We start from the raw sequence: 27,508 nt of genomic DNA on the forward strand, positions 1-27,508 counted from the left end.
ATCAGCACTTTAACAAACAACCCTGAGAGCATGGTGATTTATGACAGTAACCCTGCAGAGTGATCACCACAGGTGACGACAATTTTCTCTGTGATCTTCAACAACACTGACAATTTTATGGCCTGTATAATTGAGACTTTAAAACACAGAAGGACCAAAGTGGACTCAAGCATGAAATTAGGGGAAGTTGCCTGAATACGATGTTTCAGGCTGACTGGGAAGGCATTTCAACTGGCTATTGAGATTCCAGATAAAGAAGTGGCATTAGAAAAATGTGACATATCAAGCTATATGAACGCAAAGCCACTATTTTGTTCATCTTTTAGAGATAGTTAAATGTGACGCACCAATAACAAACGAGGAAAGGGAAAGTAACAGACATTACATAGGAGTATTAATCAGTAGTGTAGTGGTAATTGAGGAGGGGAAGTGGATATATGGTGATTTCACCTTCCTGCATATTTCAGTGGTAATTAGGTAAATGTTCTTAAAAACAGCTAGAAAGAGATGCATATAACCGTTTCTGACTGAGCATAATCTTGAGTACTGGTATTTACCCCTCACCCCCTTGTCAAGTGACAACAGCTGCATGAATAGCCTAAAAGTCTGAAAGCAATGAAGTGTGAAAAGTCTTCCCCCTCTCCCCCATACCACATATCCATATGTACAGTGGCCAATCAAGGACCAGGGATAAGTGTTGTAGTGTTTGGTTGGAATGAACTCCTTCATATTCTCAGGCCTTGATGAAACACTGCTAAAGACTACTGGTGTATCAACAGAGATCAGTATAGACTCTACCAGGAACAGGTAAAAATTGAAGAAACCACTTAAAATTCACCCATTGCATTATCTGTAGTTGTGCAGTCTAGTTTCAGTGGTTCTCTTGTGTATTTTGGTATCAAAGTACACTTTGGCAAAAGAGCAACTTTCCAAGGTAGATAAAATTGCTGATTGCATGAAGTACCAGACAAAGCCTTTTATGATAGAACAATAGTGACAGTTGACACGAGAGCTGCTGGATTTGGCCAAAACTTCACTAACATGGAGTAAACTGTTCAATAAAACACTGTTTGAATTACATTCTAATAAAAATATAATATAGTTTGACACAGATTATCTTGACATTTCAACAAAGGCTCAAGGCACACCTGAACTAAACTTGTCACTACCTGTCATTTAAACAGATTCTGAAATTATCCTCATGCATTGTTATTAATTAGAATTAGCTATATCAACTTCTTTTCTATTCTAAATTTGTCTTCTAACTTTGGATATTGTAACGGATATTTCAGGATAAATCAGTCTCAGGTTTATGCTGCCTGTCTGATTCTCTTTTCCAAGACATTTGAAACGTAATGGGAGTTAACCCATTACGTTTCAAATGTCTTGAAAAAGATTGCAGTGTTTTTGAAACTGCAAATGAGGAAGGGCGTCTCTTCAGGCATTTCTGTTCTGAAACGACTTACAAATCAAAACATGTTCAGCTGTTTACGTCAGTACCACTGAAAGAATGTAAACTTACTGTTCCGCGCGTCAATCCAATGTATCCCAGGATGCTTGAGCAGTGTAGATTATAATCACATTTTTACATTGTTCCTATTCTGTAGCGCCTTTTTCAGGCACAGGCATATCAAACATATCATAAACTTTATAGATTGAATGACAGCCAACTTCCTCAACATTTAATCTCAAATAACCATCTCATTTGTGGATGTGTGATTACTATATTAGCAGATCACTGTTGTCGTATGAAAACCTGGTAACTCCAATTTTGGTGATTTTCTTGTTTTCACCTCAGTTGAAGGATTAAATGGTCCTCTAGGGTTGAGAAAATTCTCTGAGCTCTTGGACATATGAGATACTTTCCTAAACTCATTGTTATAATGTCAAAAATTAATTGCCATCAACCTAAAAACAAAGCTGTTTTTGTTAGTTCCTGACAAGTTAACATTTTGGAGATACAAGGATTTCAAATGGCTGCAATGATATGCAAATGAAAGGTCATACACTATTCAAAATAATTAACCATGGTCATAAGTCCCCAGTCCACACTGTGTTGTATTTAGGATTATGTTATGGTTCATGCCACAATCTTGAAACACAAAACACTGCACAAAGGTCACACTCAATCAAACTGTGTGTCATTGCATAACAGGTGATAATGCCAAGGCATGGAGAGAGTGGGGCTAGCCTGGGATGCTTGTGGTTACAGGGCAACTCCAAACTAATTACAAGAGAGGATCCAAACGGATGCCCTCATTAGCCATGAATGAACAGGGAAAATCAAATTCTAAATCGTTTTTACATAACACAACCCTCCATCAAAGCATACATGCATAAACTCTACATCAAAGCATTCCTCTTCTGACTGCGTCACATATCAACAAGAAGGTGCTCCACATTTCAAGACTCAAAATAATTTGGCTTTGGGGCCAAATGAGAATGAAGGAGGAATTCAGGTTTATCATACAGAGTTCATCCCACCTTGTCAACTTCAAGTATCATTCTTCAAGAGCAGTTGATGGGAAGTAGCCTAAGACTCTACACCTCACCTGCCTTAATACGGAAGGAATTTGATTTATCATATCACCCATTGGTTTTCTGTTCAAAGTTCTTCAGCTTTATGAATTAAAGCTTGAGATTTAAGGTTAATGAACACTAACAGTGGCAGTTGGTGTCAGCCCACTCATCTGGTGGTTTATCTCAATGAAATTAACCACCATGACACACAATTGCTCACTTAAAAAAAGAAACCACACTCATCATTTCTCCTTGTAAACTCCATCAGAAGAAGCTTTTACAGAACTCCCTGCTTAGGACCAGGCTAGACAGCGGTGGTCATTCTGTGAGAATCTAGGACGATGATCTAGGACTCAGTCAAGGCACAGGAGTCACCAGTGAGTCATCTAGTCTACTTATTCAGTGTTGGGATGTCCTCGTTAAACACATAGTTTTGCATGGCGTTGGTCTGGTCAGGGGTCATTGTTTTTTAGAGGAATGAGTCTTTTCCTCTAAGGCCCCTCTGGCAGAGTTCCCTTGGCACAGCGCGGGCCCGCTTGGCTACGTACGCAGGCTGATAAGAACGCGCCCCTCTGTCTCTGCAGCATTCCAAGCATCCTGTAGCGAATGTCTGGAGTTCCATAGCACAAGACCAGTCCGGCCAACCTGCACCCACTCCCTTAACCCCCCCCCCTCCTCTCTCCCGCTCCTCAAGCATGTTTAGACTCAAGAACAATGAGACATTCCCATCAAATAAGGGACATGGTTGGAACTAGAAGTGGGACACGGACAGACGCAAAGCACGACAGGCATGCTCTCTGAGGCCCCGCCATGGAATGTGCGACAAAGAATGCATGCGGGCAGCAACAATCGTGGGAAAAGTGGCTTTCACTTCTTATCTTGTTAAGGAAGTTCAGCCATTCAGCTAAAAGGCACGCTTATCACGGTCCATCAAGGTGCAACAACCTGAGTGGAGGAGCTCATCTCTCACGAGCAACATGAATTGCACTGAAGAATTATTACTTACTGTCTTGGGTAACAATGAAAACAATCTCAACACACTGAAATATACTGTCGGCCCTGATTTTTAGAAAGTTGCAAAAGTGTTGACCGCATGCCAGATGCTGGGGAATATAGTTAAATGGTTTGGGGATCCAAGCCCATATGTTTTGACTAACAAAATTCAACTATCCCTCAGAGTATCAGAGATATTTTCCCTTCTCATGGTGTGGAATCCCCTGGCAGGCTCCAGCACTTCTCTGGTCAAAGGTAACCCCAGCAACCTGCATTGCCTTTCAGAGATAAGGGAGCAATCCACACAATCTATCTTCATTCTTTATCCACATGACAAGTTATGATCTTGACGATTGGGGAAATTCCTCAAACAAATACCTCAGAGAATATTTCTCCCTCCCTGAAGATAGATGGATTATTTTTTCACATTTAGTACTCATTAAGTTTCACCAATTCACTGATTTGCTTGTTATATAGGGCCGTTGTTGCAAATGAAGATGTGTTAGTGTGCCTGCAGCACATTTTGATTCAACGTAATATCTCTAAAATTAATAGCTATGCACATTTGTGATTACATTACATGCTGGCTGCAAGTGGATTATTTACCCAACGCAATTGAAAAGTGGTCAGACTATTGCACTGGATTAACTCTTTATATGTGTGGGGGGGGAAAATCACAATCAGTCTTAAGTTTCCATCGGCTTGGGGGCAATTGGATTACTCTTGTACTCTGGTTGAGGAGTTTATATAAGGTCAGTTCATTTGAGGACGAGGTAATTAGTCTCATAGATTATTTTTTGCCACATGTAACCACAGACACTGAAAGAAGTCTGGATTGTGAAGTCAGCCGTTCAATATAGTGTTAGATACAGCTGGAGAGGCATTTCTGCTTCAAGGCAGCAGTAGGGAAACCATCTTTCAACCAGAGGACCCAGGTTCAAGCCCCTGTGTCAGAAAGCATCCTCCCAAGCTAGTGTCCTTGAGTAAGACACATAATTCCTTCCAGTTCCTGAGGTGCTGCTCTGTAGCTGAACCTGTTCTTTGACCTCCGTATTGAGGGGGCAAGCGAAGAGAATTTCACTACAAGGATTAAATTTTGGCATGAATTAGATGAGTACTATTAGACCTTACTGATCAAGACATCTGACCCAAGCCTAGGAATCTAGACCCCAGAATTCAGGGGCTATATCACACAACAGTCTATTTTTTCCTGAGTACTGGGGAAACTACATCTACCTTGGGAAATTCATTCATTGCTGTTGACCCTAGTGTAACAGCAGTGCACTTAATTGCGCCCTCTGCTGCTTGTTATCAGCAAGGCAGGCAAGGCAATTGGGGACTTGAGGGTCTCGAGCCATCAATGTGCTCTTTTCACACTTAATTCCGTTAAATTCCGAGTTCCTGATGCAATTTCAAAATCAGGTTCTTGAAACATGAATAACTCTGGGTGGAAATCCCAAAAATGGGGGCAATCATTAAACTGTGAAAACACTTGAGAATTCCTTGGAACGAAGGTGTTCTTTTTCTGCATCACACCGCTGGTTGCGGTCATAACATTTGCACTGATACGATAAGAGCCTAATGAGAGTAATTTAATTTATCAAACCACTCAATTTAGCAATTACTCCATCATCTTGTAGGCTAAAGCAAATTTCTCCTGTGGATCATTAAGTCTGTTCTCTGTATGCCGTCCAAACTCTCCCTAGACCTAAATCAGCCTTACTATTCCTCCCTTACACTAGGCCCCTTAAAGGAATCTCCACATATCAAAACCTTTTCACCTCACTCCAGAGAGAGGCAGAGGAATGCCTGCCCTGCCAAATTCCTCAGTCCTGTTTGTTGGGACTCGCAGTGCTAGTAATAAGGGCTACCAAACACCAAAATGAAAACCACTGGACCGAGGAACAGCTAAGCATATTTTCAGAACTCTCTAATCTTAAGACGGCAAAAAAAGTAAAAACACAACATATTCCTTGAGAAATGGGATTTCTTCCCTTTATTTCACATCCTCATACTATCAGTGTGTCCTGCATTAGGAAATCAATAAAATACAACTATTTCCCCCCCTGGCCTTTCAGCATTTCTGAAGTTCAATGTCCCACATGGTTGATATTAACATTCCATAAGCTTTCTCATGATGAGCAAGAGGCAGGCTGCGGGGGAAGGTTCATGACAGCATTGGCATGGTGCTCACATTCCTCCATTGAAACTTTGTTAGATAAGTAGGAGGGCCTCTACAGGGTGGGTGGTGGGGGGTGCTTGGGAGATGGGTAGCTGGGAAAATGAGGAGAGCTATAAGCTGTTTTCGCTCCTTTCCTGCTCTCTGTTATCTCTGGACATATGTGATATTTTCCCAGTCATGACTACATACCTGTAGAGAGGACGTTCACTCCTTTGGCTCACTACAGCATTCTTTTCTCTGGTGGATGTTTACTTTAATGCAAAACTTGTATTGACACAAAAAGCCCTTGCCCTTGGGAACTATAACCCATACATCCTGCATCTGTAGCACAAACAGTAATGAGGAGATACTTAAGTTATGGCTAGGACTCCCTGAAACAATAGGCAAAAACTAGAACTAGATTATATTATGGACATCTGATAGTATCAGAAAACCCACAAGCAATCAATACCTGTTAGACAAGGTAACAAGAACTGGCTTCTATTTCAAACACGCACATAAAAAGCAGAAACCAGACCACATATCATCTTCTGCTGACAAAGGTAATTTAAATACTGATTAAACGGAAAGAGAAAGTTACAGGCAGCAATCTGAACAAATCAGCTACAACATACAAATACTACTTCATACGCATAACCTCATACAACTTGGCCGATATTATTGGGGACTAAGTGGGCTTATTAATGCAAAGGCACTATACTATCCTGGTCTGACCGCACCCAGGCAGGCGAGAGCTCACTGGAACATTTGAATTACTTTTACTCCTTCCAACAGATCCTACGACACACTTGAGTGAACTTAAAGGCCCCTCGGCTGTCAGACTGATCTTGGATGTGTAGTTATGCAAACTGTGTTAAATGGGACTAGATGGGGAGCTCTAAAGCTCAGTCAAGTGGAGCGCATACCATATGCTTACGAGTTGTTAAGTCCAGCTTACAACCCGTGTCACCCCACTGTGCACTTTTTCTGTCACTCTCCACTAGATACAATCCAATTAAGTAGAAATACAAAAAGGTCTTGAGTAAGAGTGCAGTTGAAGGCACATTTTTTTAATATATTCCATCCTACTGATCGGTCTGTACAGCAGAGGTCTGGTCAGAGCCAGGCCCTGAGCCACTAGGTAGGTATTTGAACACTGTCCTGATGTTGTCCTCTCTCATACCCTGGATGTGGGTGTCCAGTCTTTGGAGCAGATCCTTGGAGCGTAGGCTTTCTTCCTCCAAGAAATGAGAGACCATGCTGTGTGCAGGCGATGCTGTTAAAAGCTCCTGAGAGAGAGAAGAAAAACACACAACTGTAGGAAGCTTTGATAAAAATGTACCACTATGACAGGACAGTAGAACCTTGCTTATCCAAATTGTCTGACCAGACTACAGATGAACATGCAAGTAGCTACAACAGTGACACTGATTACATAACATTCTGCTATACCCCACTAAGGACTGAGCTCCTTGGTTGTGACTAGCCTCACCATTGGCATCATGTCTTCTTTGGCTGGTTGGTTCAAAGCCTCTTCAGAATTGGACCTCTGGCCCTCAGCAGCAGAATCACTGGGAATGGCGGAAGGCACCGAGTTTGTCCTGACCAGTCTTCTCCTACTGTTTGAGGAGCATGAGGAAGAAGAGAAGGAGGCTGGGGAATCAGACCTGCTGTCTTGGGCCTGGCTGCAGTGCTGAGGTCTGGAGGAATGGGAGAGGGCCTCCAGCTGTTTGAGGAGCCTCTGGATCTCCCCCTCATAACGAGTGGTGTTCTCCTGCATCTTAGCTTTCATGGCCTGCATCTCCTCCTTGTGTTTGTGATGTCTGATATCTTCATTACTATAGAATAAAAGAATAACTTCTGTAAGAGTTCAATTTCTTGATTCTTTGTGTGTGTGTGTGTGTGTGTGTGTATGTGTGTGTGTGCGTGTGTGTGTGTGTATATACTGTATAATGTACCTGTCCTGTGTAGACTGTGGTTGGGCAGTCTTGGCTTGGTTGAGCAGGACTCTTTCATATTTGTCCTGCCAGGTCTGAGTGGAGGCCTCAAAGCGGGCGTGCTTCTCAGCCAGTTCCTGCCTTAGCTGCCTGTTCTCCTGCTCCAGGCTACTCAGAGACGACACATAGCTCTCCCTCAGGGATGTCAGCAAAGAATCCCCCCTCTGACGTGAGCAAAGCAATCAAGAGAGTAAAAGGCCAAAAGAGATTAGTCAGACCTGGAAACAATCCAAATAAAAAAAAATTCCTGTCTGGGCCTCTCTATGAATTAATGACCCCGACCAAAGCAGGCCAAACCTTGGGTGATCGAGACTCCAATCTCTCCAGTAGATCATTCAGATGCTGGTTCTCAATCTTCAGAGTCTCCAGCTGCACCTGAGTCATCTGAGTATGGCAGAGGAGGAGAAAAATTAAGTTATTTGTCATTCACAATATTTACAAGTAACTGCCGAAATAACAGAAATGGCGGCGCAATTGAGGGGCTCTGGCATGGTATAGGTTCCCTCAACCCATTAAAGCAGTGGTTCCCAACTCCGGTCCTCAGGACCTACTACTGGTTTTCTTTCTAGTCACCTAACAGGGACTGATTTAGACCTGGGATACCAGGTGAATGCAATTAACTACCTGGTAGGATAGAAAACAAGCAGTACTGGAAACCACTGCATTAAAGAATAATCTAATGTAGCCTAAATGCCAATGAATACAAAACCATTTGGAGGAATTAGATCTTTATCCTGTGGTGGATCCTCTCGGTTCAGAAGTGGTCTCCAGGATAACAATTTTCCCGTAAAAGGGTCACAGGTGATGGTTAAAAGCATTGATGAGCATGAAAACGGTGTAAACCATATGCCACAGCCGAAACCTAATTGAAAATCTAAGACATGAGCACCAGACTGAGACACCATTTCCCGCTGCAATCAACAAAACACTAATGCAATTTCTCATGGAATAATGGTATTGCATCCCTCCAAAATACTTCCAGAGGCTTGGAGAATCAATGCCAAGCCTGGCAGCTTGAAGTGACCAAACACCCTATTAAACACTTTATGGTGTTGTTTTCTTCAGTTTGGTATTTTCCTTTAGACCAAACATGATGATTTCAAAGTGCTGCTGTTGTTCCTCCGGTCACCTTCAGCTCAGCTGCCTTGCGCTCCGCCCGCTCCACCTCGCCACAAAGCTGCCTCTCGATGCTGGAGGCAGAGCCACTCAGTGTGGCGATGCTGATGTCACGTTGGTGCAGCTCACTGGTCAACTTTGAGACCTCCATCCTCATTCCCTCCACCTCTCCACCGTGAATCTGCTTGGCCCTATTCAGTTCTTCCCGGAGCTGCAGAATGAATGAAGAGTGGTGACAAGCAGGTTCATAACTTGCAATAATAGAGATGTAAATCAAGTAAACATTTGATAAAAAGTAAGAAAATTGTATAAATCTGTGCGAAAAATAAACACAGCTCCCGCAACATAACTAATCAGGGACGTTTTCTCACCTTTTTCACTTCAGCAACAGAGCGATCGTGTTCCTCTTTAATGTGATTAAATTCTTGCTCTCTCCTTGAGTGGTCGCCTCTCTGTCTGCTCACTTTCTCCAGTCTAAGGAAATCAGCACACTTTAATTCTGTATTGTCACAGTAGTGGATGCAGTCAAACAAACATGGAAGGAAAAGAGATGCTGATATAGCACATTCAAAACATATAAAAGCACAAAGGTCAAGCATATAAGTCCAAAATAACTATATGGTGGTCTTATAAAGAGGCCAGCATTCACCTCTCTTTGAGTCGTGCTAGTTCATCCTTGAGGTGAACCTCACAGGCACGGGCGCAGTGCAGCTTGGTTGCAGTCTTCTCCAGATCTTGTCTGAGGGTTTCCATACCAGTATAGCCCTGAGCTGCCAAACAGTCCTCCAGAGAACTGCACACATAGGGATATCCAGTGAAAACTTTTCACAGTACACATTGTATTACAGCCACTCAGCTGCACCTTGTACATAATAACAGTAAATAATGCTGTCTCAGGTGTTATACTATGTCATAACAGATTCAATACCCATTATTTACAGAAAAAAATCCACCCACCGAATGATTTGATCTTTAGCTTGTAGTACTTGGTTAAGTCTGGCAACCTCATTACGAAGCTTTTGCCGCTGAAGACCAGTTCTTTGTACAAATGCATCCTGGGAATCCAGGGTGGCGTGGAGCTCATCCCTTTCCTCTACAAGCACCTGTAGAAGAGCAAAATATAATTTCAAACTCCTAGTCTGCAGCACAAATCTACTGTTGCTGTCATTTAATAAGGCCAATGTCATTTTTTTTGTGACATTCTCTTCCAAACTATGCAAATGCCTCACTGTTTCTGAATATTCCTAGTTCTAACATAACTTTGACACCAAAGGCAAAGTGTAAAGAACAGCATCTAGTGCTATCAGGTCCATCAATCACTGTCTACTGCAGGTTCTATTCTGCCACTTTTCACCTGTTCTCTTCTTTGCACAGGTTCCTACCATGCCGCTAAGCTGCTGCTCACTCTGGTACTATCTGAGCCACACCTGAAGGTGTCGGAGGCGCTCCAGCTCCAGCTCCTGTGAGTGCAGGGTGGCCTGAGCCTTCTCCAGCTGGGTCCGCAGATGCTGCAGCTCCCTGTCCTCCCTCTCCTTTTGCCAGGATGCTCCTTGGGACTGGACATCAAATGACAAAACAATTTCCATGAAATTATTATTGCTAATTCAGGAAAATTACCTTTGTTTCCCATTTGTGTCAGCATTAAACTTTCTGTCTGAATTGACATCACATGTTCAGGTTAGCATTTTGCTTTTAGTCATTACTTTCATGTATGTGAGCTGATCGGCCAGGCTCTTCCTCTGGGCCTCCAGTGTTGTCAGTTGTGTTTGATACTGGACACTCTGCCGCTCCCACTCTACAGAGCGCTGGTGATATTCCTGAAGAGAAAGGCAAGGATGGTTATGCTCCACATAACCAGTAGATGGCACTAAAGGGCAATTTGTGGTTGACCAGAGGCAAAGTCAGGAACAGAAAAAGAGAGTTGGACCAATGTTATTGTACCTCAATCTTGTCATTGAGGCGGGTCACCTCTGAACGGTCCCTCTCTTTATCATTTGCCCCTCCACTGACCTCCCTGAGCTGTTTCCGCTGAAGCTTCTGATAGCTCCTCTTCAATTTAGCTAACTGTAGGAAAAAAATGTATGTAAGTCTGATTACTTGATTACAACTAAGTCTGTAAGACAGGCTTCCCAGATTTACCAAAGTATCAAATTCAAGGATTTCTCAATGACCTTCAAAATTGTATTAGATATATATTACATTCTAAGACGGTTCAGTTTGTAACGTTATGACATTCTTAAGTTACTTTTTAGAGTGACAAGTAGCAAATCACCAGTGTTATTCTGACCAAGGTTGAGTAGATAAACGTGAGTCTGAAAATCCTTAACCTATCCGTTATCTAAGGAATTTCCAAGTTGTTAGTATGTAATTGGCAAGCTTCTCTCACCTCATCACGGACATTCTGCAGTTGTTCTTCGTACTTGGTAACTACCTCTTGTCTACCAGTCTGGACGTCTTCTAGCTGCTTGCGGAGCGATCCGATCTATGATCAGTTAACCAAATGAGAGGAGGATAGTATCAAAAACCTGATTGTAGGGAAAACACCATCATAACAACATACATGTAACAACACCAGTGCCATGCAGAAAATTCATGGTCAAATCGTTATGACTGTGCTATAACATAACCAAACACAGTAATTCCATTACAAGGTAGATGGTGAATGGCTGCTATTTCCATCTCTCTCTCTAGACAATCGCTTTATTTCAAAACTGAGCAGCAAAGTATCAATCCATGCCCCCAGTGTGGTTAAATTCCCCATGCCATAACTTAAGAAACTTGATGTTTGTAATTAGTCTTCTCAGTTTTTCCCCACTCAAAATAAGAGCAAATCATCAATGTGCCATTCCATTAGTCTCCTTGACTTAAGGGTTGAATGAGGGTTAGCTCATCTCCAATTCCCTTCTCATTATAGCAGTCCCACACTTCAGCATGGAGATGAAAACCTCACATGCACTGAAGCCTTCCACTTGTTGGAGTTCACCTGCATCAATTCCTTCTCCACTACCAGTTTCAACATCTGAAAGCCAGAACCTTGGAGGTCGAACAGAGACACTATAGCCTCTCTGACTTTGTGCATCTTTAAGGATTAAGCAAAAGAGTGAGAAATCAGATGTTTAAACCCATTAGACATCTATAACAAAAGACAAAATACAGGAATGATCTTCTACTGCACCTCCAAGTTCCTCTGCTCAATAAGATTTCTGGATGCCAAAAGCTCCTCTTCCCCACTTTGCAGCCGCAGCTCCATGGTCTGGATCTCTGCCTCCCACTCACTCTTCTGATGATTGACCATGATGTCAATCTGTCGCATCAGTTCTTGAAGCTCTGGCTCACATGACGACAGGACAGAGCTGACGTACAGGTGTTGAGAGAAACAAAAACATATCAATTATTGCCCTTGCTTGGTAATAATTAGCTAAATAATGTAACGAAAGCAAGCTAGACGAGCCTAGTAAAAGCAAACAGCTCACCATCACTGTGTGCCAGTGACATTAAGAAGTTAACAAAAGTTAGCGTACCTAACGCTAGTTTAACATATCTTAATTATATTGAGTCAAATCAGCCACTGGTTTGGCCACTTAGCTTACGTTACCTTAAATCATGGTTTTGCAGAGATCCCAAAGAAGCCTCCATCTGCTGGGTGAAACTATAGTCAAGAGTTTTCAAGCCTTGGGCAACACTTTACATTAGCTGAAAGTTCTCTAATGTTAGCTAACTAGTTAGCTAAGTTAAGTAACCTAGCAACCTCTGCGGCAATATACTGAATAACTTAACGTTAGCTGCAACGAGACTAGTGGTCCAGTTCACTGGCGTTAATGGCTCAATTTCGTAAATGAAAATCAGCAATGTTAAAGTTTCTAAAATAGTAAACGTTAGTAGCCACTTCCGCCGTTTCTAGCTAAAGCTAGCCTGTGTTTACATCTGCCGTTGAACTACATCATAGAATTGCTTTGAATAGAATGGATTTCCTCGTGGCGGTGGCGGTAGCTACACCTCCGCAGTAATCCTCCTCGGTACGCGTAAGATGGCTGCCATATAATTGTAATGTTTTCGTTAAAGTCATTATGGTAGAAATGATTTATTTTTGTAATGCAAGAGATTCAGGATGTTAGAATGTCCCACGCAACTAACGCTAGTTCAGAATGCTGCATGATGCAAACATACATCTGTTATTTGATGCCACGCACTGACTGTACTGTTGCTTATTCCCACGACCATCTCCATTTCGTTAAAGTTTCATCTTATCTCTCACATCTTTCATGACAACATCACGATATCAAAGTTTCAATGGATGGCATCTCAAAGTAAGTGTGCTAGCTAAATAACGGCTCATTCAGCTTACTTTCTATCTACTCCAATTCTGTCATTACCACGAATCTGCTCGACATTTAATGTAATGTTCAACTGTGACACAAATATCCAAATATGCCATTCCTCGCACAATGTAGATAAACTTTCCACTCGTTTTCTCAAGTTCACATTTCCCACGAATAACTTAGCGCTGCAAACCATCGTCTTTTTCATATTTGAATATTAGCTAACATTATAGTTAAGCTAATGTGCCAAGCGTAATACTTGGAGGATGACGTTGCCGACATGAATTTATATTTAGTAAAGAGGGCACTGGGGATTACTGTTTAATGTAACTATAATTAACGTTAGGTAATAGAGAAAGCCTAGTCTAACGAGACATATTGATCTACCTGTTGTGAAGAGCAAGTTTCATTGCCATGTATGTGGAGTAGGACAGATTAGGCGGTAATGCGCCTTATTGCGCACGTGGCTCGTTGGTCTAGGGGTATGATTCTCGCTTCGGGTGCGAGAGGTCCCGGGTTCAAATCCCGGACGAGCCCATATTTTTAGTGGCTATTTACATTACTGTGTCATTTCGCGATAAGCTACGAGGGGTCGTCTTCTACAAGGATTTAGAAGTCTTCTAAATTCTGAAACGCTGGAGCCGTAGCATCTGACGTTGCCATTAAACATTATTGTATGAAAAAGAGAAACGCAAACGCCCAATAAATCGATGATCTTCTTGCGCCAGGCAAAACAGGTTTTGAACATTAGCTAGATGAATTTGTTGCTATAAGTGCCACACAAATACCAGTATGATTTTAGGGCATTAATATTTACATCAACTCCATAGGACCGGAACTATCCGCAGGACCATCGAAAATTACTCTATTGCGGCATTATTAATAATATATAAATATATAAGTTACAATTGTGACTGTAAATGTTAAAAACCCACTGATCGCAATTGTAGGCATGGCTCGTTGGTCTAGGGGTATGATTCTCGCTTTGGGTGCGAGAGGTCCCGGGTTCAAATCCCGGACGAGCCCTTCATTTTCCAATAGATGTTTGCTGAACATGTCCGTTTTGCACACCAGCAGCCCTAAACACGATGTCATCATCCACTGGGTGGCTTCAGCCAGTATCTAGATCAGTAAGTGACGTTACCAAAATAGAAGAAAAACCAACAGACAACACGTAGAGCCACAGGAACAATATAACATAATAATAATATAAATGTTTTGGATCAAGGAAGGAAGAAAAACATGAATTAAGTGGCACAACTTTATTTTAATAGTATGCATGTTTTAAATGTATTTTCATACACTGAGTATCTATCTATCTATCTATCTATCTATCTATCTATCTATTTGCCTGTTGTTTATTGAGAAAGCTACTATACAAGCAAGATCATCACATCATTGCAACTACAGGTCTTTTCATCTGATTTATTAGATATTCAGGTTCGCCATCATGTGGTTCCCTATTTGAACATGGGACTAGGTTTGATATCACTGTTTGCCCTATCCAGCCCCCCCTTTCTTTCTTCAACTTCCCCCACCCCTTTCTCCACCTGCCCTCTGTCAAACACACAACAAAGAGACTCAGCTCACAGCCAGCCGGCCAGACTGGGAGTTCAAGCCAGGGAGACAGGGAGCCCAATACCCCCCCTCCTCCTCCCCTCATCCTTTTTGCTTACCACTGGGTTAACAGTCCTGCTTCCCCAGCTGTTGCGAGGGTTGGGCATGGGCCGTGAGAAGAGAGAGACGTCTCTGTCCCGCCCCCACAACACAACACACAGACAGTCCTAACAGGCGGCAGCCGAGCCGGCTCTTCCTCTCTGTCTTCTCTGCAGTGTGCCTAAGGAACATTACTTTAACAATAGGTCTAAAGAAGTATCAAGTCTGCACGTGGAATATATCATACATGCAAACTGTAAGTAGGCTACACAGACATGTATTTTGTGATTATTTTAAACTTATTCCCTTCAATGTGATGTTGACTAGTACATAAAATTGTGTGGAAGTTGTCTGTTCTATTTGATTATTCTGTATTTAGTGACACTGATAAAGAGTGGAGGATTGAATGATTGACAATTTGTCTGATGTATTAGCCTACTGAGGATACAATACCATAATAACATTTAGGCCCAATCTTATACTTTTAATTGTGTTTAATTTCCAAATTTCTGAACTTTGAAGTTTTATGTCTAGCCAGAGTTGAACATTCAACAGATTCATCTACATTTAGGTCTCACTGTTATCCATTAGGCCTAAATAACAAAAGAAGAATGAAAGTCTTATCTGAGAATTATCAGCATGAACAATTGAATTTGTCAAGATAATCAAATTCAATCATATTTCCAATTTACTATGGTTCACACTCTTGGACTTTTTTCCAAAAATTGAGCCAGTTCAGTTTCTTTGCACTGCATGAAAGTTTCACAGCCAGTGTGTAAACTGTCAGAGAATAGGCTGAGTAAATCGTTATTTTGCTGCTATGTGAGTTCTTCACACAAATAATTATTCTTGGTGTGAAAAGGCTTTTCTAGGTTGATCCAATACCACCTATAATGACCAATCCAATCACTTTTTGATTACACAGAGAGAAGCAAACAGGAAACCTTGGACTGGGAACAACCATCTACCTCACCAAGCAGTATAACCAGTTGCTAGAAAGCGCAAGTCTCCAGTCAGACTTTTCATTGAGACTTTCAACAAGGTTCCGAAGTGCAAGTGTCCTTGCGGTCGACTCGTCACATCCCAGACTCTCCCAGTCCGGCCTGACCATGGTTCTGTGTGAGGACAGGGAGTGCAGTGTTTGCTACCTGCCCTACTCGCGGCTGGACAGGATCCCCCGGATGCTCCACTGCAGACACACCTTCTGCGACCCTTGCCTGGACACTATGTCCCAGGACAAGAGCGGGCTACTGACTGTGAGTTGCCCTCTGTGTCGTCGGGTGACCTGTGTAGGACGTGGCCTAAGCCTGCAGGAAGCACTGTGGGTGGACAGCAGGCGGTGGGACCAGATACCAGAGGACATGGAGGCCGAGGCAGAGGAGGAGGCCGCACTGAAACAAGAAGCTGAGGACGAGACTGTGGAGGCTAAACAACAACCCTCATCTCAAGCAGAGTGGGTTCAACAGCAGGCCTACAAACACACACAGATATTCAAAAACGTATACAGCTAGCACTGGGTAGTGAAAAACGATACCTATCAGTACTGTCCCAATTACCGCTACTGGTGTTGATTTTAAGGTATTGAAAAACTATATGATGTTGGATGCTACAATCATAACACAAGTTTGCTTCTCATTTATGGACATTTGCACTCAAAAAAATCCATTGTTTTGTGATTCTGTTTACATAAGCAGATGGCATGTACAAACATTGAAATGTGCTTTCTTTTAATAAAGAAAGGTATTGAAAACAGTATAGTTTTAGAAGCTGGACTGAATTTGAAGTGTTGGAACCTGTATCTAAAAAGTTCCCACCGTGCTGAACCCTTGACCCAGCAGTGTTAATCAATGCACCTGTCCACACACTGCCCCACTAGTGCTATGGTTCTGTCCTGCTACATCTTGTTGCACTCCTAGAGTAATATACTGTATAACACATAAACTCTTCCTTACTTTTCAGCCTTTCTTCCGGTTACTCCAGAACAAAGCTCAAATTTCCAGCATTCTTCAAGAAGTTCAGTCTAACAAAGCAGCACCAAGAGAGGATTGTGCCTGGTTGCAATGTGTAAGTTCTAAATTTGTAAAAAAAAAAATTAATTATTTGACTGTTTTACTTTCCTGATGTTTATGTACATGTAATTTCTCCATCTGGACATATACCCTGTTCGCTTACATGTGAAAAAAGTTGTCTCAAAGGTAATGTCTAATGCAATTGAATTAATTCATATGCCATGTGTTATCACATACGAGGAAATGCAAAATAGTACGTTTTGTTATAATGTGGACCAATACTTTTCCTGTTTCTGTCTTTTTTGAAAGGGAGATGAGATCCTGGCGCAGGCTTCCAACCGAAGAGAGCTTGTAAGATGTATGGACAGATGTAAGGACAGGAGATTTATCAACGATTCTGTGCCAAGCCACAATTCTTCTCAGGATACACACGACCTTATTTGAGCGTGGTAGAAGTTAGTAGAAGACCTTCCCCGACCTTATAAAACCCCGGAAGGAACGTTAAAAGCAAGCCTCTATCTATGTGTTCCTGACAAGACATTGTTTCATTAACAGCCAAAGTTGCCCCGTCTCCCCATTATTTATTCTAGGCTTAATTCCCCCAGCTGGTGCTATGGGATTTGGTTCAGCTGTCCCAATGGGGCTAACGTCCCATTAGTAGTCGAGACCCCCTCGTAACAGATGGCCTCCTGAGGACACTCCTTCCACATCCTTGGCTGAACACAAACTATTTAATTTTTTTTTTTTTTATTTATGGTAACTTGACTAGTTGACAAAATTTTTAATAAAAGTATTTTTGAGAGTATTTTTTTTCGTAATTTCTTTATTTATATAACTATTGTTAGTAATATGAGTGGTATTAAGGTGATAATATGGTGGTCAGCACCCTAAGGTCATACCATGTGGCTTTGAAAATCTGGAAGCAACAGTGTCACCTGAAAGAAGTGTAAGCTAAAAACTCAGCATAGGGAAAGACAAGACAATTTTCTACTTTCCTCTGTACGTCATTCATGACACATTAAGTATTAATGTGGCTGAAAATAAAAGTGACACCAGTGGGAGATTTCTAAACACTATAATGTGGTGAATATTACTTTTGTGGGCATGATAAAGAACAATAACGTGCCACAAAAGACTCATCCATCCATGAAAGTGGATTATGAACTCCATTCATCGAGCATCTGGCAAGTATTCCACGTTAGAAGATGTTAGAATAGGGTATCGGATCATCACTTTCATGGAAATGGCCTTTGTCCCTTTTGTGTTACCTTATGCGCACAGATCAGTTCAAAAATATACACCCGTTTTCACTTCCACAAGCAGTGATTATGCACATATGCTGTCCTGGTTGTGCTTACCATTCTGAGAGGAGAAGAGGCTTAAACATACAGTATATAGAGTAGAATAAATCTCAAAACAAGGTCACTGTTAGGGGTATTGTTGTTTGGCTATAAGTCAGTATTAAGGGCATTGCTCTGTTTTGGCAGTTATTTGCAGTTATGCAGAATGAAGCAAGAAATCGGTTTCTTGTCATGCTGGTTTGGTGACTAACTGGTTGTACCAGGTTGTTAACTGTGTGCCTGTGAAATACAGTTAGCAGGATACACTTAAGAGTCATAGTTCGATTCACGGTGTGTGATTTAGCCTTTTAATACCATTTGTGTATTTCCATGCTTAAGTTATTCCCTCAACATAATGCCTGACCTCATCTCTGGAACAACATCCAACTTCTGAATGAACTGGCATCAGCAATACTGCCTGTCAAAGCCACAATCTGGAATACAACATGAAGGCAGCAACCACACCAAGAACTTAAAAAAAACAGGGTTGTGAGAATGGTACGGTACCACTCTCGATTTCACAATATATTTACTGAATTCCAATATAGTCCTGGTAGTGCGTAGTCACGGGTATTAGGGTGGAGCAGACCAGGGAACAACTCCCTGTGCAGGTTGGTCAGACTGAAGTGAGGTAATTACCAGCTCAGGCACCACAAATGTATTTTTGAAACAGGATCTTTGGTGGGGAGCCTAGGTGGAACAAAACAATGGCACAAGTCAGTCCATTACTCCAAGCATTTGTGCATTCCTTTGCCTATTCCAAGTACTGTGTGTTTTGAGTACTTGGAGGTAAACATAAATGCCCGAAGTACTGTACTTATGTAGAAATGGATGTGCAGTTGATTTGTTGCTCAGGGAGTCCCTCCAGTACCAACAGCCCTGCATGTCTTTGAACTGTTGGATTTAAAGTGTAGCAAACCTCTAAAGGAAACTGTGAGAGCACATGTACAGTGAGTCTCACTCTAGGAGCATTGCCCTTAGTCACTGGTGGAAACACCAGTTTAACGGATATTTGTTATGTCAAAATAGAAACCAGCTTAGTGAAATTGTCAGGGCAAGCATGGCTCAACATGTACAAAGACTTGTTTAACGGGGATACAGGCGGCTATTGCTTCATTATTGGTAACCGACAGTATCACAGAATGTAGACATTAACCACAGATGCAAGTAATGGTCGCGCCTTATAGTCTATATGTGTCATTTTACTTAATAACAGTAACCAGTGTAATTTTACCATATATTTTTTCAGGGTTTCAGACCAAAATCACAAACACATTTTGCTTAATATATTTTTTATAAAGTTGCTATGCTATTTGAAGCATATCCACCAAAAACAACAGGAAAATAAAGACTCCATTTGGTGTGAGAGACTTCACAATGGGTGGAGTGATTTTAAGTCAGTAGAATAATAGGAAGGTTTGATTCTTAGTTTGATGGCTCTTTCTACTGTTCTCATATTAGTTGTGTTGTGCTCATATGACTGAGGAGAAGCAATCGCTCCACACGTTTGGTGGAAGGGTACGGTCCTTTCTAAAAGTCAAAGAAAAAATGAACTCTGCGTGACTTTGGTAATAAGACATCTTTATTGATCATTTGGAGAGACATGCTAGATCTCTGTACAGTGTGAATGGAGAGCCAGCTCTGAATTAATCAAGTCTTCTGCACAGAGCTGTGACAGAACATACACACCCTCAGGGAATGGCCATGGCCTCCACCCTCCAAAGCAGACCCCAACACGCAAAGACATTTGTTGCTGCATCACCGAAACATTGGTCCATTTCTAGGAATGTTACAATGGTCCTATTCCTGTGGGAAACAAGGGTGGATCCTATTCTCGTATAAGGGGAATCAAACAAGTATAAGTACAAATACAAACAAGTTTATATAGCAACTGATCAATCATTTTGTCCTCAATTAAAAATAAATACCCATGCCCTTTCCCAAAAAGTGCTCTCCTTACAAGGCTCCATGGTCATTAGTGAGAGCAATACATTCCTGTTTCAGGATAATAAATACTCTGCACAGAAACAGAAGAGAAAAAGATGAGGCAGCAACACAGAGGTCTGATACACAATGATATACCTACTCTTTCTTTTTGGTATGCATGAGCAGGCGTTAGTGGGCACACTGAACATGACACTTAGTTCACAATTGTAATTAATCTGGTGTCTGAACATGACTGGTCATATTTCTCCACCGTTCCCTTACCGTTTACAGTTTTGAGAATTTCAGTGGGACATTCAAGCAAGGCTGTCTGACAACAACTGCCTTGCTAATGTTAATCTAAAGCAGTCGTTTTAAAAGTCATCTCCAGATCTCTCCTCACATAACATCAAGCGGTTGTCAAGGAGCTTTTGTATAAATAACCAGTAGCAAAGAAGAAAACAATTAAATACCATCAATTGTTCCATCTCAAGGGGTTCTATAATTCAGCATCTGCAATTCAACCTTTGTCATTCCCAAACCCACAAAAGAGTGTGTGTTCCAGCTAAGGTCTCCTGTGGTACTGGATCCAACTCAGCCTCTTATTATTTGGCTCATTACGTGGGTTAGAAAGGTTCACTAGCATTCACAAGAGTGCTCCTCTTTTGGAAATGTGTGAAGAATTCATAAATGTTTTATTCTACACTAACGTTCAAGACACAGTACTCCAAATGTAATGGAGATAATGATTATTTTACCGTGTTTGTAAGACTTACATTTTCACTCTAATTCTAAAACATGTTCTTAAAAAGTGCAGTAAGATATCACTTCAAAGACAATTCAAATCAAAGTAGTGTTCTCAACACTGGTTGACCTTATCACCAGCACATTAAGATACCTGGCTCTAAAAATAAGACCAGGTTCAGTTGAAACAACGTTGCAACATTGCATAATGCCTACTTCAGTAGTAGTAACAATTTAAACGCAAGCAGCAAAGTAAACCTCATCTTAGTGGGGACACATCACGTGACAGCTTGTATGACAGGTTTTGAATTATGTGACTGTATATTTACAATGAAGCTTTTCATAACTTCATATTAACCTGAAAGGTCTACATGTGCAAATTAGTCTTTTCTTTGTTTGACAGGAATGAAACTGCTCATGCAATGAACAGCCATGAACATCAAGATCACCAGGTTAAATGGTGCACTGATCTTCAAACTATGTGAAGGTCTGATTTTCACAGAACATAGATTACAGTATACAGATCACCACACAGGGAACGCTGCGTTTAAACTTTGTGTTCCTCTATGAGGCAAGGCAAGGGCTTTGATTCTCCAGGCAGAGTCCTGCTGTCCACTGCTCACATATTGTATGCGGACTATCGTAATTACAACTACTAAGATATCACACAATGCAACAGCAGATGTCACATAAATGTGAGTGGGGGAGCCTATGACATTCTGCAAACAAATGATGACCTAAATGGTGACAAAAGTCTGTCAGTAATGTGGCAAGAACATGAGTTTCTACAATGATACAACTTGGCAGTGGCCCTCTATAACTGCATCCTACAGTTGCCTATACAGAAAGCATACATTTACACACACACATGACAAAAGATATTTTCTAAAGTCAAGTATACAAATCCAGTTCAACAGTATTCATAAACAAAGGACTTTTGACTAGTCATTATCAGAGAGTGCATTAAGTCACTGGTGTAATGTTAGCATTTACATATTCAAACTTGTGTACACTGGTAGACAGTACCTATGCTCAAAAACTATGCATGCATTAGATACTCAGATGTTACTGATCAGTTTGTCCTGTAACCTCTAAGACTGTCAGTTCCCATCAAGCTCTCAAACACAGAACTTGGTTGTCTGCTTCTTAAAAAACAAAAACAAAAACAAAAAACAAAACAAAACTTTCCAGAGAGATTTCCCTGAATTTACAAAAATACAAAAGAAAACCGGAATCCCTACCTTCCTACTTAAACAAAAGTATACACATATGCAACTTGGGGACCTTTTTCACATCTTTATCTCATTTTTTGCTATTTTTAAGACTTTTTGGCAGTTTCATTAACAAAGTAGGCTACACTACTTTTTAACCAAATTCATATATTGCTAGTTCCAACCAATGAACAATAATCAGGTAAGGAGGCCAAATTCCAACATGCAAACTCAACTGGAGGTTAACAAACAGGAAGTAAGCAACATAACAAGCATGTGGTGTAAATGATGTTTTCCAGTATGGTACTGAGCATTAACAGGAGCAGCCGCCTTCAGTAGTCGGGGGCTCCTGTGGTTTGTCCAACTTGATGTCAATCACTGGAAAAGAGCGTTAAGGAAGCATTTGGAACAAGCAGTAATAATATTGCAGTATATACATACTCTGAATTTCAACCAAAGGAGGAAATTGGCATATCTTCTGTACATGGTTGTATTCAATTACAGTTAATGCACCTGAATGGATTCCTTCCCTTAAACAAATATTCCCTAAGAGAAAAATGCAGGGAAAAGTGAGGAGTTCTCTTTTATTTTTCCACAGTGTTGTGTTGTGTTCAGACAGGCCCGGCCCTGAGAGAAGCTGTTAGCAGAAGAGTGCCTCCTTGAGCCAAAGCCATGTATTTTTAATGGGCGCCTGTAGTATGGCCTTAACGCCACTGGATGATGCTATTTCCTATGGATCTATTTCTATAAATCTAAGGAAACAGAGATAGGGCACCAACAGTTCAAATGGTTAAAAATGGTATTGCGTAAGTCTAGTTTCAGTTTAAATCATCAATTAAATTAATTTATTATGGCAGTCTTTGGACATGTTGGAGCTGGACAACCCATCTAGAGGGAGAGAGGGTGCTGAGAAGGGAGGCGGTGAATGCTAACTTGCAAAGTAGGAGTAAATATCCTACCTTAGCTTATCTGATACCATGGACATGCACAAGTTCTTCAACTCATTCAACTCAAAAGGGAATCATCTCCTCTAGCATTAGCAGGCTAATATCAAATTGAGAATGGATGTTGGCTGAAATCGCTGGAATTGCTGTGTGTGTTAAGATTAAAGCTGATGCACACTGGTGAGTCAATCAGTTGTTGCTGTCAAAGCCAGAGAGTGATTTTGCAGTTGTTTTTTCATTTATGATGCACATAAGCTCTTATTCACAGTGAATCTGATTATTCAGTTGCATTTTGTTTATCTAACACTGTGAGAATGAGGTGCGCGCTTCCTCTGCCTTAAAGAGACAAGATGTGTTTTCATGATTGAGTGCTTGCAAATGCTTCCATATCTATAGGTAGTGAATGTGGCAGTGCGACAGTGGGCACTTACTTATTCATTTTTCTGGCCAAATTATGAATGTAGGCAGGGGGCCTACAAATACTGTGGCCCACATACTGATATGTTGGCTACGTGAGACTGGAAACGCTGCCCCCCTGTGGTTTTCAAATGCCCGTCCTACAATGGGGTTCTGGCACTGGGGCTGGTGCAAACTGTCAAATGCTGCAGTTGAAGGGTGTGTGTGTGTGTGTGTGTGTGTGCATATACTGTACATGTTTTTCCTCCTTTATGCTGGCATGCCTTGTGGGTGTCATTTGAAGGGCGGTCTTTAAATGCTACATATGGTTGAGCGTTCCCATAGAAAGGGGAATCTGGAGGCCCGATCTCCAACATTACCAAACCAAATGAGCAGCCTCAGTGCTAGAAATTTCCTGGCGCCTGATCGCTGCATGTGTACGGGACCGACCCACTGGACAATGAGATTAATCACCATACTCTGTGCCACCAGTGGGAGTATTTGGGGAAAATGACATTCTTTTCACATTGTAGGGGCGTGCCGAAGTAGTTTCTAAGGTTAAGAGCTTGCAATAACTGTTTAGCATTAGATGGGTAGCTTAAAGCTGCACTAGGCATCTTTGCACGTTGGCGGCTCCAAATGGCAGTGAGAGGTAACTGTTTGAAAAATCTGAACTTCAATACCCAGAAATCATATGACCCAACGTCAGTAAACTGCACACAGCTCGATCATGTTTACCAACCTGCGATCTGAAGTTTTGAGTCACTTCCAGAAGAATGTGGAAACATGTACATACCTGTAAATAGGGCGATTCTATGGGGTCTCAATTAAGGGGGATGGGACACTCTTCTCTGTTGCAGCCCCTATTTTGTGATTTAAACTGAAAAGACGGGTGTTTTTTTACATAACAATCTTGCCTAGTGCAGCTTTAACTGCCTCATCAGTTAGCTACCAATGATATCATGGCATCGATCTCACTTAAGAGAAAAATCTCAATTTCAGCTACATAGTCTTGCCTTGAGAATGTTCTAGATGGGACAGGCATGATTTGTTACAGAATTAATGTGTTGTTTGTTGACTACTGTACAAAGAAAACCCGGAGGAAAAAAAAGATTGTATTAATTTGTAAACACAATCAAGTAGTAGCATACCTTATCCCCTACCTGGTGTTTTTTTCTGAGCAGGAATAAATATGAGTCTGGTGTCTCTCTTATCAACATGGATGACCACTTGATTTGAGACTAGCACCCTCTTTACTCTCCCTATCTGCAGAACTGCAGTGGAGATAATATGCAGTGACTAGGTAGGAAATTGCTGTACAGAAAAACAACAGAAGACTGTGGCCCACAGGCCTTGACATCCACCATAAATCAGTGTGACCCACCCATCCCCAATTTGAAACAGGCAATTACAAGGAACAGAGAGCATACTGCGAATATTGTTTAAATATCTATTGAATTTTCCACCTCTACCCCAAACTGCATCACTGAGGGTGAGGGATTCATCATCAACATAAACAGCAGAGAAACCATAGTGAGGAAACAACATGCTTGATATAAATTGTGTATGATAAGCTATTTTTTCCTGCAGGCCCTCTCAGGCTGTGCACTGATGTGTGTGTAGCCTGGACTGGAGCAGCCTGACTCTGCCCCTCTCCCAGTGAGATCGATACTGTTCAGAATGCAATAACAACAGAGGAGCTGCCCCATTAAGTGACGATGTCGGCAGAGGCACAGAGATCCCGAGGAACTGTCATCACCTGCCATCCATCACCCTTACAATCTGTCATAAACCTTAACTACATCCTCATCCCTTCCCTCTACCTCACACAGCTCACTCCCATGTCCAATTACGCCTCATTAAAACATGGATAGAAGGCAGGAAGAGAGATAAAGCTAATTGGCTGAGCGCGAGTTATGCATTGCGACCAGGAAAATTGGCCGACCGCAATAAAAACAAAAGGGTGCTCTGAACAGCTCAGAGGGCTGTCGGATTATTGAGTTTATTATTGAGGCCATGCACTTAGCAAAGGCTGGACAAGTCGCAGTAAATGATGATTGGTGGGCTATAATCAGCAGAGCACGGGGAAGACTAGATGTAGGCATTCCCAAAATACACCAAGGTCAACATCTGCTTTGTGCTCTGAAAACGGTGAAGTCGCTGCAGAAGATGAATGCCACGCTACCGATCAGGACACCTTGTCAGACAGCTTCAGTCGGAAGGAAAAATGACAGTGCTATATGCACACGTTAAAATCAAAGGCAATTTCATAAATCACCCACAGTTACCATAGAGATGGCACCCTACTCTGTGTGCTGAGGGGAATATGAAAGACTGGTGCTGTCAGAGGAGCAATCAGTAACAAAATTAAGCACAGTTGATTTATATGCGTAGTGTCTAAAAAATAAAGCAGTAGTCTTCATTTTGTCTGAGAGTTAATGAGTGTAAATTTGTCCAGTGCAATGTCGTTTAGATAACCATACATGTTAAATACAGCTCAGGAAAATGCTGGAAATGAAAAAACAAAACCAAACAGCATGGTGTAAAAGCTCACAGAGGGATACGGTTGCAAAATCTAGTTTTAAAGTAACTGAGTAAGCCGTTTCATTACGGTAAATACAGATTTCTAGGAGCTCAAATCAAAACACAGTCAGATGTCTAATGAGCTAAAAACCATAGCAAAGATCTCTCTTTGATAATCAATTCAATCAAATGCTGGGATAAAATGGAGTGCAGATGTATTATGTGTGAAATGCCTTTTTAAAGTGGCTGACTTGGAGATTTGTGAAAAAGGAGTCTGACTGAAATGTTAAAAGAAAGAGAGTATGGTGTTTTGTTCCACACAATGCATACTTAAGAAAATCGTTTTCTTATCTCACTTACAAAAATAATCCACAAGTCTTCATAGTTCTGAGAGAGGTGTTAACCACACATTCGCTGCCTCATTGTTACCCATGCCTGATACATTTACAGATATAAAAATCAATGACAAGACAACTTAGGGAGCCCAGACAGCCCAGAGGGCTCTCTTTAGCTGGTGATGAAAATCCAACGGTGGACTATTTCACACAAAATTACAATAATAAAAATATCTGCAAGTCTAGTCTGCTGGATTAATCTCCTTTGTCACCAAAACTACAAAAACGGACAAATAAAGGGTGTCTCTTTGTTGTAAGGAAAGATACTGAATTTATTCCACAGACGCTTATTGTAGAATGGCTGCCTAGATGAATGTAGTTATCACAGCAAGTATATTCTAGACTGCGTGTGTGTGTGTGTGTGTGTGTGTGTGTGCTGGTGTGTGTGTGTTTATAGTTCATAACAGAGGAAAACTATCTAAGATGCTCTCAAGAGTTATGAGTTATTGTAATTTGTATTGTTTTGCAATTGTGAATACCGCTGCCTGAGCAAAAGGAGAAATGTGTTAAGACATTTGTGCGGTTGCTTTATGAGAATGAATACCAGAAAAAAGCCAAAGCTGCAACCCCCCGATAAAGCTTCCACAGGTGAGGCTGTGACATGCTCAATTGGCGCCAGTAGATATGAGGTGCCAGTTAGGAGAAAGCTACGCCACTATGGCTTGACTGATGACTGAATGTGGATGACTCCTGTCACTGCATTAAATTAGCCAGCCAAGGCCTGCCGATCCACCACAGACAGAACTGCATGGCCTGCCAACTATACCCCCTCACCCTGCTCTTGTCAGGCAGCAGTGCTGAACCACAGTTAGCAGGAGTGGCGTGCTGAAAGCTCATTCAATGGGACAAGTAGCTGAAAACTATTTAAATCCAACACCAGTATACAGAGTTCACTCCTGGAAGGCCTTGAACTTAGAAGAAAGCAGAGAGTTAGCTGATCACACAAGGACTGCAATGAGGTCAGGAGCATAGTTTCCTCCGCTCTCCATATTATTATTTAAAAAGATTCTTTGGAATATGTTTTTACTATCAAACTGGAATTCTGAAAATATGCTAATGTGTCTGTCGGTCAAAGGATACTCCCCTCTTTGCTCGTTTCTTGCATACTTTCCATCCCTGGAAGAGCAGCCGCCACACGTCGAAACAGCTGGAAAGAAAAAGAAAGAGAGAATGAGGACGCTGTGACTTCTCCGCAGAGTCAGGGATACACTCTTCATATTGAAAACTCATGCCCTATCCACACCTGAAGACTCAATCAGCT

The 27,508-nt window shown here is 41.5% G+C and overlaps 3 protein-coding genes and 2 non-coding genes across 5 annotated transcripts in view; 3 read left to right on the forward strand and 2 right to left on the reverse strand.

Annotated features, from left to right (window-relative positions):
• Nucleotides 1-5,482: 5,482 nt before the first annotated feature.
• cep63 (centrosomal protein 63) lies at nucleotides 5,483-12,644 on the reverse strand. Its single transcript, XM_078285550.1, has 14 exons — nucleotides 12,383-12,644; nucleotides 11,963-12,140; nucleotides 11,174-11,269; nucleotides 10,729-10,851; nucleotides 10,491-10,604; nucleotides 10,215-10,343; nucleotides 9,745-9,890; nucleotides 9,437-9,580; nucleotides 9,159-9,261; nucleotides 8,801-8,998; nucleotides 7,969-8,055; nucleotides 7,633-7,835; nucleotides 7,167-7,512; nucleotides 5,483-6,963 (listed from the first exon to the last, which is right to left on the reverse strand). Exons 1-14 carry the CDS (start codon nucleotides 12,421-12,423, stop codon nucleotides 6,760-6,762), a joined length of 2,112 nt encoding a protein of 703 aa, XP_078141676.1. The 5' UTR covers nucleotides 12,424-12,644; the 3' UTR covers nucleotides 5,483-6,759.
• Nucleotides 12,645-13,571: 927 nt separating this feature from the next.
• Nucleotides 13,572-13,643, forward strand: trnap-cgg (transfer RNA proline (anticodon CGG)). Its single transcript has one exon. It is a non-coding gene; the product is annotated as a tRNA-Pro (tRNA).
• Nucleotides 13,644-14,060: 417 nt separating this feature from the next.
• trnap-ugg (transfer RNA proline (anticodon UGG)) lies at nucleotides 14,061-14,132 on the forward strand. The gene has a single exon. It is a non-coding gene; the product is annotated as a tRNA-Pro (tRNA).
• A 757-nt stretch (nucleotides 14,133-14,889) lies between these two features.
• Nucleotides 14,890-17,576, forward strand: LOC139932473 (uncharacterized). The gene is made up of 4 exons (XM_071926268.2): nucleotides 14,890-15,018; nucleotides 15,688-16,215; nucleotides 16,722-16,826; nucleotides 17,081-17,576. Exons 2-4 carry the CDS (start codon nucleotides 15,872-15,874, stop codon nucleotides 17,124-17,126), a joined length of 495 nt encoding a protein of 164 aa, XP_071782369.1. The 5' UTR covers nucleotides 14,890-15,018; nucleotides 15,688-15,871; the 3' UTR covers nucleotides 17,127-17,576.
• A 2,110-nt stretch (nucleotides 17,577-19,686) lies between these two features.
• The window catches only part of rab6ba (RAB6B, member RAS oncogene family a), a 56,387-nt gene continuing 48,565 nt past the window's right edge, over nucleotides 19,687-27,508 (reverse strand). The window contains exons 7-8 of the mRNA XM_071926210.2: nucleotides 27,328-27,394; nucleotides 19,687-22,367 (exon numbers count right to left, since the gene is read on the reverse strand). Of these exons, the coding sequence (XP_071782311.1) occupies nucleotides 22,303-22,367; nucleotides 27,328-27,394 (132 nt within the window). The 3' untranslated portion in view covers nucleotides 19,687-22,302. The remainder of the gene's footprint in view (nucleotides 22,368-27,327; nucleotides 27,395-27,508) is intronic.

Source organism: Centroberyx gerrardi, chromosome 9 (genome assembly GCF_048128805.1).
Source record: "Centroberyx gerrardi isolate f3 chromosome 9, fCenGer3.hap1.cur.20231027, whole genome shotgun sequence".
NCBI lineage: Eukaryota > Metazoa > Chordata > Actinopteri > Beryciformes > Berycidae > Centroberyx > Centroberyx gerrardi.